At 36.8% G+C, this 14866-nt stretch overlaps 1 protein-coding gene across 1 annotated transcript in view; it reads left to right on the forward strand.

Annotated features, from left to right (window-relative positions):
* Window positions 1-5208, forward strand: part of LOC149541214 (uncharacterized) — a 168075-nt gene extending 162867 nt beyond the window's left edge. Inside the window, exons 3-4 of the mRNA XM_089802795.1 lie at window positions 1115-1191; window positions 1404-5208. Of these exons, the coding sequence (XP_089658921.1) occupies window positions 1115-1191; window positions 1404-4801 (3475 nt within the window). The 3' untranslated portion in view covers window positions 4802-5208. The remainder of the gene's footprint in view (window positions 1-1114; window positions 1192-1403) is intronic.
* The last annotated feature ends 9658 nt before the right edge of the window (window positions 5209-14866 follow it).

The following is a 14866-nucleotide window of genomic DNA, read 5'->3' on the forward strand; positions in this document are numbered from 1 at the left end:
TTCTAACAATAAGCACCACCTTCATCAGTGTCATGCTCTTCAATGTTTTTAGATGTGACCAATGCTTTGGTATTGAGCTTCCTATCTACCAAGTCATTAGCCCATGGAAAATAGTTGATTTCAATAATGACCATTTTTGTAACAATAGTAACATGTACAGTGGTCTTCGGATGAGGATTCTACCTTTACTATTGATGTGTTGACTTTGTTTGATGGCTGTTATTGAATCAGTGACCCTTGAATGGAGCTGCAAAGGTGCTTTCTATGTCTTGCAAATGAAAACCTTCAACTTGCATCCATCTTCTTTCCTTGTGCAGAAGTAAAGATAACACTTTGTCAAAGTTAAGTGTCAGAGTTTCTGCAATCAAGGACAATGGTTCAACAAAATTTCCATAAGATGCATGATATAGTTTTAAACTGAACATCCTTCCTACAACTGAGAGGAGTATAGCTGATTCTTAAAAGAAAATGATCTCGATGCTTCTGAAGCCTGATACTTATCAAACAACTTGGTCCACAAACCTGCAACGGATTCTTAATTGCAGACTTCAGGAGTCAAGTCATCTCCAAGAGACAACTTGAGGATCAACAAGGCTTTGTTATGATGTCTGACTGAGTAGAAATTTGCAAGGTTCCTGTACTAACAAAAAAAGCAGACTAGAAAATGCAATGCAAATTTTGAGTAAACATAGAGTGTGTCTGAGGATGTCACTATATTCTGGAAAACAATATGATTATAGAAAAATAAAACATTGTCGTTTAATCCTTGTAATCTTTTTGTGGAACATGAATATTGTTGTCTAGGACAAAAAATATAAATATGCTCAGGACATTTGTCAAGTGTTCCTATGTTTGGAACCATTATCTTTGTGGGATGATAGACAACTGTATGCTGCTATATCATACTATATAAAAAGGATTTGCAAATCATATATAAAATCATGAAGAGTAACCAGATGTGCCAGTTGACAAGGGGATTAGCTAAATGAAATTCACCCAAGATGCTAGTGTTTTACTTTTAACCGACCTTCTTCTGTATGCTATTATATAACATTTCATCATTTCTAATTATTCTTTCTATTAGATCTAATCAAGCTCAAGTGAATTATAGCAGGTATACACTTCCGCTTACAGACATTGACATTATTCATGGCCTTAAAGGAGTGAAATTTGGAATGCAGAAGCTTATATGTAAGAATATAGGTTCTTTTGCTGTTCCACTAATAAAACTATAGTTGAAAGGTGGAAACAGACTCTCTTCATTAGATTGCAGAAACAAATATGCATATAGTTGAAATTAAGAACAGCCAACTGATTCTGTGGTTTTGATTACTCGTTTTTAACTCAGAATACTTTGTTCTTATTAAAAGTGATTCTAAATTGTCATGTTTTTCCGAATGCAGTCAAGTTTGAAGGATCATCATGTGAGGTTTCCAGTGTGTATGTACGGAGCACTGCTCGAATATTTGAATTATACAGTCAGTCAGAGATCAGCTCTGACAATGAATATATATGCACTGCCCGTGGTGAGCTGGCTATGCAGAATGATGATCCTACTGATGTTGGAGAAACCATTAATAAGATTGATAGTTCTTCATTTGGCAGAGACAATTCTGCTGATAATATTTCTGGGACTTTTTTGCATTCTCTGATTGAGAATGGGACTGAACCATTTTTGAATGTGGATAATTGTGACAAAGAATCTCACAATTATCCAAGTCAACCAGGTAGTATTGATGGGAATGCAGATGAAACCTCACAAGTGCTGCATGAAAGCATTAGAGTTTCAGAGGAAATTGGAAAAAGAGAGTCTCAGAGTAGTGACGAAGATAGCTGGGTTGAAGTTGGACTGTCAGGATCACTCGTTGTGGATTCTCTGGGTAAGCCTGGAGAAATGTGTCACCTTCAGTCCAAAGGCTACTTAGATTATTCTGAAGATAAAGCTGCACAGAAATCAGATGTGCTAGCTGAACATGATTGTAAACTTCCAGTGGACAGTTGCACAGAATCAGGCCAGCACAATGATAAATCTTCAGAGGATGTACCTTTTCTTTATCATGCCAAAGAAGAAAATTTGTCAAATATAGGAGTATCCAACCCACTGATAGCAACCAATATGGGCATTAAAGCCAGAGCCAATGAGAACATTGTGAGTTCGTCCACAAGTAAGGTGTCAAAAGCAGCTCTTTATGAAGCAACTGTTGAGATAGTCAATGCTAAACCTTGTGTTTCCCTTACCATCCGTCTACTATCATTGCAAGATAAGTCGTTTGTAGAGATTGATACAATTTATATATGTGGCCTATGTGCTTCTGATGTTAAAGATGCAGCTGAAACCTCTAGTTTGGTCACCTCTAGTCTTCCGGGTAGTCCATTTGGGGGCTCTTTACTGGCAATGCTTCTACCAAGTATGCTCCAAATGTCAAGAGGTGGTTTGACTCAGTACCAGAGTGATTTGTCAAACAACGTCCAGAGAGATAAGAGGATGCCACAAATAGAGTCTTCTGAAACAGAACTTTCTAGATGTAGTCACTCCTCTTTTGTCAGCTCGCCTATCCCAGTAAAAGACACTGAAACTTCAACTGGAGATAAGTTATCTTCTGAGACAATACCAGGAAAGGAAGTTTCACCTGATCAGTCACTGCTTCAAGAGAAACATTTCCCACATCTGGATAAAGTTGGGGAAAATAATGAACAACCTAAAAAAAATCTAAAATCTACTCTGCAAAATACGCTGCCTTGTATGGGAACTACAGATGACATAAAGGGAAGGCAGAAAGTATTAGGAGGTGAAAATTCATTTATGGGAGTAATGGCTGGTACCAATGAAAGTATTTCTGTTCAAATGGATGGGCCGGACAATGAAGAATCCAATAAACATTACATTTCTGAAGAGTTGGAAAGCCATAAGACTGATAAGAGCTTATTCAGAGAAAATAATGAAGAAAACATGTTGGAGCATATATGCAAGCGCATGGATAGATTAGAGGTTGTGTGCTTGCGTATTGAGGATTATGTACACAGGTCCTTTGAGAAGCTAGAAAGGAGGCTGGAGTTTGTCGAGTCATGTCAGATGCAGCAGAATCATTCCCTGGTGACAAAAATAGAGAGTAATAATGTTTGTTTAGATTTGCCTGTTGTACCAAACACATATTCAGAAAATTCTGTTTCTGGCCTGGATACAACAAACAATGGTATTTGGAAGCACATTGCTGAGGTGGACATACGAAATCTATTAAATGCCAAAGTTCCATCAATTTGTAAGCCAAGGGCTTGTTCAGCATCATCTCCAGAACTTTCTCCTTTTGCTATCGAAAGTCCCACAACCTTCCCTCCAGATGCTTCATGTGTGGATAATTCCAAGGAATTGCATTCAGAGAATACAGATTTAGTACGATGTAATAAGGAGACATCAAATGCCAGTCTTGACACATCCCCAAAGCTTGAACTGGATTATTCAGGATCCAGGAGTTTGGATCGACAAGATTTATCGAAGGAAGAACATCTGGGAGATAAGGATTCCCAGAGTGCAGAGTCTATAGGAGTATGTGGAGGTTCTGAGGTTTCAAGCAACGCAATTAATGATCATCAGATTACTCCTAACGAGACAAAACTGTGTCTAGAGGAAGTTTTAGCTTCACAGCTTTCAGCATTTTCAGTTTCTGCTCGTCCAGTTCAAGTAGAAACAAGATTAATCTTGACAGAAATTCCACCTGATTCATCACAAATAGAAAATGCAGATGACAAGGAGGGCAGTGACCATGAGGGGCTCAGCTCATTTCATTCTTCCCAAGTGGAAATAACAGGATTATGCACTGGAGTACCTTGTCACTCATCGGAAGTAGATAATTCGGACGAGGAGGAGGCTTGTTACAATGACAATACCCTTTTAAATGCACTTGAAGAAGTGCGATACATAAGTCAAGAAAATATGTATTCAGTTCCATACTGTTCTTCCCACAGAAATGAGGATGCCAGACAGACTGTATATAGAGGGAGAAATATCAGTGATGTCCAGGGTAGTCTTGCTCTCACAGTCGAGCAGTCCTGCAAACCAGGTACCAAAATTGTAAGTGACCATGAGAAGAAAATTGAGCTGTTGGAGGATGAAAATGAACAGAAACTGAATGTCAGTGAAATAAAATCAGCTGAAAATGTTTTTTGCCCAATTCATGTTAACCAGACTACAAGCACAAATATGGTCCATGATTGCCTTGGAAAACTTCACCATTTGCATGGATATAATGAGTTTGAACCTTTTAGATTGTGCCCAAAGCCTCCCAAGATTATCATTGAGAAGGATAAAAATGTGGATGAAGAGAAATATGCTTCATGTAATCATCTTTCTGGAAATAATGAAAGTCATGTAGCAGATGTCGAAAGAACGATTAGAAGGCTGGAAGAAAAGCAAGGTGAAGTAAATAGAGGATTAGAGAGTCCAACAGAAGCTCCCGACAAGTTTGATTCAAGACAGTCAAATATTGATACATCCTCTTTATTGGATGTCTCATTTACAATTTCCGATACTTCACAAATAAAAATGTCTTTGGAATCTCTTTTGGGTGATAATGGCCCTGAGCATGGTGGAGAAACTGCTCCTCTTCAGCAAACTATTGAAGCAGAAGCCTCGGATTTTTCTGAATCAAAGCGTCCACATGGGTTGTTCTTTGTTGAAGATGAAGGCCTTGGGGAGTTTATTATACCTGGCACATCAACTTTTCTTTGCTCAGTTAGCACAGGAAACGCTTCAAATGAAGGGATAGTATCAGGAATATCTCCTGTTTTTGAAAGCCTACTGTAAGAGGTTTACTTATTTTCAGTTGTTTCTGTTTGTCCATGTCAATTCGATTGCAGTGAATATATTTTTATTTCTCACCTGTGGTGGAAGGATATTCGATAGCACTGGTTTCTGCAAAGTTCCATTTTGGATGCCAATTCAATGGGTATGGTTTTATATTACCTTTAAGGCTGTTTCTTCAAGGACCAATTCATGATGTCCACTGAAGGATAGAAGCTCATGGGGATCATAAAAAATACTGTAAAAAAACACTCAAGACTTCCTATTGTATAGTGATTGAAGGTACGGAGTGCGTAAATCACTTCCATGAAATAAGATGCTATGTATTAAAGTAAATTCTTTTATATTTAAATCTGGGTGTGTATGCAGATACATAGCCCACTGAGAAAGATGAGCTATACTTGCTGAAATCCCTCTGAAAATTTTCTGATGCATCCTTTGTGATACTATTATGTTCATTTACTTGTTAACCCTGACTTTCATAATTAAGGAACAATGGACTTTAAGACTTCATAAATTGGAAGCAATTATGAATACATGCTAAAATCATCTATGATCATATTATGTTACCTAGTTTCCGTAATTGTAGTGCAACAAAAAAAAAATTCTTTGTAAGAACAAAGGGAAAGTGCATGATTATTTGAGATTTTGTGGACCCTTATTAAGCACAAAGGATTGATAACATGCAATCTTCTTTACAGGAGCTGTTACTAGAGCAATGCTTCAACTAATTTAATTTTAAGATATGGTATTTCCCTTGAAAACATTGTAATTCAAAGATGTTAATGCAGCACAGTGTTCTTATGTCTGGTGAAATTCGTGAAACAAAGCTTGTCACAGAAAATAATAAAGAGCTACTTGCCTACAGGACACGTTCATTGTGGCATGAAATGGAAATTAGTATAGTTTCCAGATTTATGTCAGGATAACCAAATCAATTCAGGAATGTCTTTTGAACAAACTACATTGCTTGCTTTACAAGCCCCTATTTCTTTTTAACCGCTGCTTGATTTTATTTGTAGTTTTTAATTTTTGGAACAAAATAATAAAATGCTTAAATTGTTTTCAACTTAGATTGTATCTGAGGCTTGTTTCTAGTGTTTGTGGTAGTAGGTGGAGGCAGCATCCTTTGTGATTTTATATACAACTCACCCATGCAATTTGTGTTATTTTAAAACTGAAAAGTTTCACATTTGAAACGAAGAATAACCTTGGGACACAAAGCATTATTTGTTTTATTGTAAATGGCCTCCATTGATTTGAGTAGAAACTCCAGAGGTACTTAGCCAATGTTTATCTAGACTGCATAATCATTCAAGCATCTTTCCTGCATCAACTTGGTTTTTCTTGCATATAGGCGACTGCTAAAAAAGAAATATTGCTTGGACGAGTAAATAAACTAATATGTTATAGCTGATCAACTGTACGAGTAAACCCATTTCTAGTCAAATGGTCATTAATAAGCATAATAGACAAATCATAGTAAGAAACTTTCTTGGACGAGTAAATAAACTTACATCATATAACTGTTCAAACGTATCAGTAATTTCACTTCTAGTTAAATGGTCATTAATAAGTGATGAATAAAGGTGCAGGACCATCCATCAGGTTTGAAGGGAAAGGTTCGTACACTGAAAGAAATGATCCCTAGCACGTCACACGTCAATAAAAATTTGTCTGTTTCTTAGAAAATAGTAATGTTCACTAAAAGAGGGGTAAAAAATTTATTGAATACCAAAGAGAGCAGAACAACACAAGAAATAAAGAGAACTACAAAGCTTTATCTTGGTCCACAAGTTGAACCAGCATTTGAGATAAATCAATGGGAAGATGATCAATAATGTTTCAATTCGGCCCATTTAGCTAGACAGTCAGCCACACCATTCCACTTACGAGGGATATGCATAAGACACAGAATCCAAAGAAATGCATCATTGAATGATTTACTAAATAATCAGAGCCAAATGTCAATCCACATGCACAAGGTTCCTTCTATTCAATAAATTCACAACCACCTGGGAGTTAGTCTCACATATAATTCTCTTCCAACCATGTTGGTAGCACTGTTCCACTGCAATCAAGATAGCCAGGGTTTCTATGAGGTTATTAGCCCTTGTATATAGAAAATAGAAACTGAATATCACTAGAACTATCACGCCCAATTCCCCCAATACCAGCCGGACCAAGATTTCCCCAAGAAGAACCATCAATGTTGATTTTAAGAATGCCCACCTCAGGAGGAGACCAATGCCCCTCACAATTAACATGTTGAGAGTGTTGCCTAGCTCTACTCCCAAAGCAGTTGTGGGGGACCGAGGGAGTGCTACCCTAAAGAGGAAAGGAAAGGCGTGAGTAAATACCAACATCTCTAGGATCCAAACCTCCACCAATATCACATTTAGCTAGGAGTGTTTCGTGAAGAGAATTAACAATTTTCCCCCATAGGTGCTTGATCTCAAACTGCACATCATGAAAGATCCTCCTATTCCTCCCAAGCCAAACATGCCATAATATAAGGACAGGGCCAACAGTCGAAGCAACCTAAAGAAAAGAAGTCTTGGAAGGGGGATGACCCAAATGGTCCTAGAATTTAGACAAAAAGGAAACATGCTAGCACGTGCATTCCCACACACTCCACCATAAGTGCCAAATCTGTTTGGCAAAGGGACACTGGAAAAAAGGGTGAGAAATAGTCTCTTCACTTTTGTGGCATAAAACACAAGTGGAAGGTGCCTGGAAGCCTCACTTGCAGAGATTCTCCCAAGTAAGACAACGATTGTAAACCAGAATCCAGAGGAAAAAGTTACACTTAGGCCATGAAAAACTTCCAAACTTTCTTCCACCAAGAGACCTCCACCTCACCAAAAAGTTGCTTCGTCAGTGCAAGGTACCTTGAAGAAATAGAATACTTGCCAGAAGAAGCATCTCCCCAAGCCAAAACATCAGGTTCCTGCAGAGAGCTGCACTCCCTAGAAGCCAATATCTGAGAAAGTTCCAACTAATCCCCTAGAGAGCCACCCAGCGGCCAATCAGAAGAATTCTTCCATCTGTAACCCACAACAAGGCCTAGGTTATAAGCCTCTTTATAATGAGCCACATTATTCCATCCAGTATAAAGGAAAAAATCAGAAAGAGACTACAAGTGTGGATGAGAGGATAAGAGAGGAGGATGCCCACTCCAAGAATCACTCCAAAATAGAGCCTCAGTGCCTCTGTTACAGATCCAAAATAAACTTCTCTTCACTAGGTGAGCACCAATCTTGAGGGTATTCCACACCATGGAGCCTCTTCCCTCAAGAGAAAACCTGGAAATATTTGAAGGTTCAACACCAGGTAAATACTTGTGTGATAGGATACAGGCCCAAAGCTGAGATTGACAAGAACACCAATGCCAATAGAGCTTGGCAGTAAGAGCTTGACTGCACAAGATAGAAGATCGAAGGCCGAGGCCTCCTTCCTTTTTTGGCTTGCAAACGATATCCCAATTGATGAGGCTCCATATGGTATTTTGTAAATTGTCACTCCAAAGAAATTGGCGAGAGAGAGCATCAAATTCCCTGAGAAAATACACCTGGGCAGCTTGAACCATGCTTTTGTATATGGGAAGGACTTGAATCATATATTGAAGAAGTGTCACCCTACCGGTAGTAGAGAGCCACCTTTTAGTCCAAAGATTGACTTTTTGTCAAAGTTTGTTGAGCAAGCTTTGCCAGAAAATCCTAGGTTGTCTACCCACCACAATAGTGACCTCAAGTAAGTCAAAGGGAGAGACTTAATCTAAAATCTCAGGATATTACCAATCCTCCATTGGATAGGCTCAAGAGTGTTGACGAAAAAAATAGAGGACCTGTGGTCATTAATTTTTTGCCCAAAGGCAGCCAAATAAGTATCCAAGGTGAGCCGAAAGGCTTTAGCTTCCTGAATCCAAGCTCTCCCAGTAATGTTGGTTATTTCAATGTTATTACGATAATTTTGTTCAGAGGTAGCAGTACGAAACAATTTTATCATTTTCTTGAAAGCTAATACTCATTACAATCAACGAATTCAAAAATGTCTATCTATGTTTTCATTAGCTTTGCACCTCTTCCACAAGTTTTGTGGGGTTGCATCCTTTGCTCGTCTGAGTATCCCTCTACAACATGCAATTGCACTTCGTAATGATCTATAGCATGATCACATCTTCTTGGACCCTGTAGTCCTTGAAGATTTTCATCAGACTACAAGCTGGCCATCCACCTACTGTGATAGATATTGCTTTGAACTTATAAAACACAAATATGGTTTGATAAGTTTATCATCTTGTACATGTGTGCCATCTTTCAAGCACTGAAAAGGCATGCAAAATGTGTTATGGCTCTAAATGTCCTAAAGAGTTTAGCAAGTAATAAAGCACAAGACATTGATGGTTTATAACTTTATAGGCTGAATTCTTGAAATGGGGAATGGAGCTGCTTGGCACTCACCTTCAAAAGATTTTCAATAGTGTCACTGGGGAATGGAGCTGCTTGGTACTCACATTCGAAAGATTTTCAATAGTGTCACTCAAAACAGTTTTTTGGTAGAATGGACTACTAGTGTGGTTATCCCTTCCTATAAGAGTGGAGATCTTAATAACACTTTCAATTACTGCACTATCATGGTAAGTACACTTCTTGGTAAACAATTTGGGAGCATGATAGACCACAAAATCAGTAGTTGGGCAGATAAAGAAGGAAAATGAGTGATTGGGCAGACTGTGTTTAGACCAAAACCCTCTACCATCGATTATTGCATCACTCTTAGGCACATTTATGAAAGGGTTGGCATCTCCAAGGTAGGGAATCTTTTGGTTGTTTTGTAGATTTCAAAAAAGCTTTCGACACTATGCCCAAAGAAAAACTTTGGAAAAGAATAGAGGAACTCCACTTTATAAATAGGTTAGAGCTAGAAGAAGAATTAAAGAAGTAATGTTGGAATGCTTTGGAAACGATATTAGGGTAAAATAGGGATGTCCACTCTCACCTACTTTAACTAGCTTGTATGTTGATAAACTTAAAGATTGGTTAAATAACACGATTGGGGAAGGTGTCCAATTCCCTAGTTATATGGTGAAGTTGCTTCTTATGCATATGATCTCATTCTAATGGTACAATCTACCCAGGATTATAGAGGACATTTGAAAGCTATAGAGAGTTTTTGTGAAGAGGTGAGAATGTAGGTGGACACTAGCAAAACCAAGATAATGTTTTTTTTTCTCTAAAGAGGAATAATCAAGATAACTTCATCTTTGACAGAAGTTTGCTAGAGATTGTGGAGGAATACAAATACCTAGGAATTGATTTCCACAACAAACTCAAAGTGAAATATGTAGAACTAAATGGATATAAGAGGATTGGAAAGCTTCTTTCTTGCTGCAAGAGTGATTAAGTAGACTATGTTTATACCAAAACACTCTATCATCGATCACCACATCACTCTTAGGCACATTATTGAAAAAGATTGGGATCTCCAAGGTAGGGAAACTTTTTGTTATTTTGTAGATTTCAAAAAATACTTTGACACTATGCCCAAAGACAAACTTTCGAAATGAATGGAGGAACTCAAGGCTCCAAATGAACTTGGAGAAGCATCACATTGACTTTATGAATTGGTTAGAGCTCAAAGCAGAATTTAAGAAGGAAGGTCAGAATACTTCAGGAGATGATATTGGGGTAAAAAATGGACGTCCACTCTCATCCACTTTATTTGACTTGTATATTGATAAAGTTGAAGATTGGTCAAACAAAACTATTGGGGAGGGCATCCAGCTTGCTAGTTGTGGTGAACTTGCTTCTTTATGCAGATGATCTCACTCTAATTGCCCAAGATTTGAGAGAATATTTGAAAGAACTAGAGATTTTTTCTCAAGAGGTAGTTATGCAAGTCAACACTATCAAAACCAAGATCATGATTTTCTCTCTAAAGAGTAAGGAACAACAACATAACTTCATTTTTTAAGGAAGTTTGTTAGAGATTGTGAAGGAATACAAATACCTAAGAATTGATTTCCACAATAGGCTTAGTTGGGGTACATGTGGAAGTGAACATATACAAAGGGTTTGGAAAAGTTTCTTTTTTGCTATAAAACATGAGTAGCTGAACGAAAAAATGAGATTGGAATACTAAGAAAACTCTCTTTTGATTGTTGGTAAGTCTAATTGTGCCCTATGGTTGTGAACGTAAGGGAGTAGCCCTTCAAATCACAAATGGAAGCAAATAGAAAAAAAATTCAAAAGTATACTTTCACTAGCAACCTCAAAGTCAGCTCAATGGTTCCATACGAGATTCTTATTGTGGAAGTAGGCATATTTCTAATGAAGATTTCAACGATAATTCATTTATCAAGTTATCTAAATAAAGTTAAAATTTTGGATAATCATCGCTGGCCCAAATTGGTGGTTGAGGAGAAGCTAGTCTGTAGAAAGAAACTATGGATACTACAAAACAAGAAATGGTTGAACAAATGGGTCATTGAAGTGCAAGAATGTCCCAACAATAATGAAGAGATACAAAGATATGTGCTAGAAAAATTTAGGGTTGTCATGTGAATAGTCGAAATAGGGGGAAAAAAGCCCATTGCATAAATGAGTTTAATCCCACTTGGGAGTCTATCAAAAAAGATTACTTGTGGGTGGCAGTTAGTGACAAAGCTAGATTGCTAGTGGTGCAATTAAGAATTAGATCACATCATCTAAGGTGCAAGATAAAGATAGGTAGATGGGTGATTCCAAAGAGGCTTGGGAAGAGAGTTTGTGTACTCTTTGCAACAAAGGGGTTATAGAAACAAAAAGACACTTAATCTTTGAATGTACTACATACTGAGATATTCATGGTCAATATGAGAACAACCTGAAAGAAGGTTGCCAAAATCAACTTTTTGAAGAAGCAAATGTTTACAAAGCTATTGGTTTTCTGATAAAGATTCACAATTGAAGATTTGACATTATAAAGAACATGAAGATAATTTTGGATTACATTTTTTGTTCTATAGGCCCTTGGTTTGTGGACGTCATTAAAATTTCTCATTCTTTCATTCATCTTTGTTGCACGTGATGTCCCCTTTTCTAAGACTAAATTTAATAAATAATGTTAATAAACAAATATATGATGTATAATCACAAATAACTAAATGGAATGTTACTATGAATGAAAAATATATGAAAGGACAAAAGCATATAACAAGGCCATGACTATATTTGGTAATGTGGAAAACAATGATTAAGAATGATTTGTAATGAAGTAACAATGTTTAGGTGTGATTATTGATTTTAGTTAAGAGATGAAAACATTAAGATATCCCTTCATAAAATGGGGCACAAAAGAAGTGATTGCAATCATCATAGTAACCAACAAACAAATAAAATAACTTGTAACATGTGTGTGTAAAAAGTGTCACACTTTTATAAGCCATTACACTTGAGAGAACCCATGGAAGTAGGAGTCTCAAGAAGCGGCTTATAGCTTCCTATCTATGACGTGCAAGAACTATGAGATGGGGGCTCTCAAAGGAACTTTGCTAAAGCAACTCTTGCAAGGTGCACCCTAGAATGGAAGTTCAAAGGAGTAGAGGCAAAAATTCCAATATCCAAGAATCAATGAACTGTAATGCAAATGCAAGCTATCCTAAATGAAATGCAAGAGTAATCTAATAAGCATGAAGAGTTACAATACCACCTAGTTAAGCTATGTAATCTAAGCTAGAGCATAAAAAAAAAGACTAAGCTAATGCAAGTACGAGGATACAAATACAAATGAGTGCAAAGTGAGTGCTCCAAGTGCTGCAAAACCACCAAGAAAATCTGCAGCATAACAATAGCATACGTGTGTAAGAGACGAGAGAGTGAGGAGAGAGTTTCATTTTAAAGATAAATAGGTCGTAGAGATTAAGAGGCAAAATCAAGGGTGGAGAATGATCCTTGAGTGATCATGTGCACAAGAATCTCACCTAAGCAAGATCAATGGATATTTAAGAGGCAAAGATTTGTGGAGGAGAATTGAAGTTATTTTGAAAATAAAGATTCCTCTCACATAGAAAAGTGTGCCCCTCATGTGTAGAAAAAAATAAAATCTTTTATTTTATATTTAGAATAAGAATAATGTTTTTCCATGTGCACACTTGAGATTTTGGAGATTTTATTTAAATAAAAGGGAGCAAGTTCTTTTAATTAAATAAAAGACTTAGAATAAAATGGTCAAACATGGGTTATAATCGAATAAATAGAAAAGAGATGATTAGGTCAAGAATAAGTGATGAATAAATTATACAAAAATGCTAGAAAGGGGGCTCATAGTCTAAATGACCATTTTTGGGTGATTAAATTTGTCTCCCTTGGACTAATGTGTGGTTGATGTGGGAAAAAATTAATTCAAAGAATAGAGATGCCAAGCTGATAGAGAAATTTGACTCTAAAGATTGAAGCACAAAGAGATAGTTGATCCTAAATGCACAGTCGATAAGTAGTGGGATTGAACTTTAGAAGAGAGATAGGTACAGAGAAAATTGAAAGGTCAAGCATATGTCCTAGAGAGATAGCTAGATCAAGAGAAAATGGAAAAGCCAATCATATGCTCTTGAAAAATAGCTAAATCAAGAGCGAACAAAAAAGGTCAATCATATGCTCATGAAAAATAGATATATCAGAATCAATTTGTAGTGATGAAAAATAAATGATAGTATTCTTGCTCCATTAGGATCGAAATCAAAATGAGGTAGAGGAGATGTAGAAATGAGTTAGATTTGATCAAATTGAGATAAGCCAAAGTCCATGGTGACAAATAAGATATTAAGACAAAAGAATGACCACCAAGTAATGAAGATATGACCTAGTTTAACTAGATTTGACCAAAAAGATAAAGCATCAAAATTAGGTCAAAACAAGAAGAGAGGTGAAATGAAATGAAACAAAGTGAATAAGAAGAGTAGAAGAGAGTAGAAATGAAGAGATGATGATTGCCTTAGAAAGATTCAAAGATTAAACCAGGACTAGTCAACTACCTAGGAGGAGAAATTTAAAACATGATTTTGACCATCAAGATGGACCTGAATTTTGATTTCAATCCCAAAATTGGATCCAGGACATTGAAATTTGGTAATGGTGTAGTTTTTGCGCAAATTCAAGGAGTTCAAAGATTAGGTCAAAATTAGGTGAAAAGGGCCCAGAAGGGTAGATAGATGTGATGATAAGATTAACTCTTTTAATGATAGAAAAAGAAAAGATGATGAGATGGAAATATCAGAATAAGATGAAGATGTGATGGAGAGGAGCCAAGAGGATGAACATAGTTGACCAACGCATCCAAGAAAGATGAAAGAGACTCTCTCAAAGCTCAAATGCAAAACTAAGCTAGAATGAACCCTAGAATGCAAGCTAGTATGAAAAGTGCAATTGCATGGGTTATATAAGTAGGTCCTAGTTTTTATCATCAAGCCTAATTAGGAACATCGAAAGATCGTACAATCATCGCTACTATTAACTATGAGGATATGAATATGATCTATATCATATAGAAATGTGAGAATCCAATCAATACATCAAAGACATAAAGGTCAAGATGACGATGCAGATAGATTTCCTAAGTTAAGTGTAGCAATATTATGCTCCCATTGAGACACAAAATGTCACGTTGGTGATAAGCATTCACTTGTGAAAAATAGATTGTGACATATTCACTTGCGAAAAATAGACAGTGACATAACGTTGAAGATCCTAAGTGTCAAGTGGGTCAAGCAAGAAGCTCAAGTCACCGAAGATCTACAAAGCACACTTGCAAACAAAAATTAAAAAAAAGACATTTCTCATGCCCCTAGTCTTCAAGTTTGTGACACCTTTGAGAGACTATTAGGGAGGGAACACTCAACAAAGAAATCATCATAGACAACACAAAGAAAATAAGCGAACAAGTCTCAACCAGTTTTTAGTTTAAGTGCATGTGTGAAAGCCACATGACTATCTTCCTAGGACTTTAAGTCTGCCAATGTGAAATATTGCAACATCCTAGACTATAGCCAAGAGTTAGTTGTGGGTTAGGTAAGGCAATAAAATATGAGAT

The sequence above is a fragment of the Cupressus sempervirens genome, chromosome 9 (genome assembly GCF_028749045.1).
Source record: "Cupressus sempervirens isolate cs-2001-9-10 chromosome 9, ASM2874904v1, whole genome shotgun sequence".
Classification (NCBI taxonomy): Eukaryota; Viridiplantae; Streptophyta; class Pinopsida; order Cupressales; family Cupressaceae; genus Cupressus; species Cupressus sempervirens.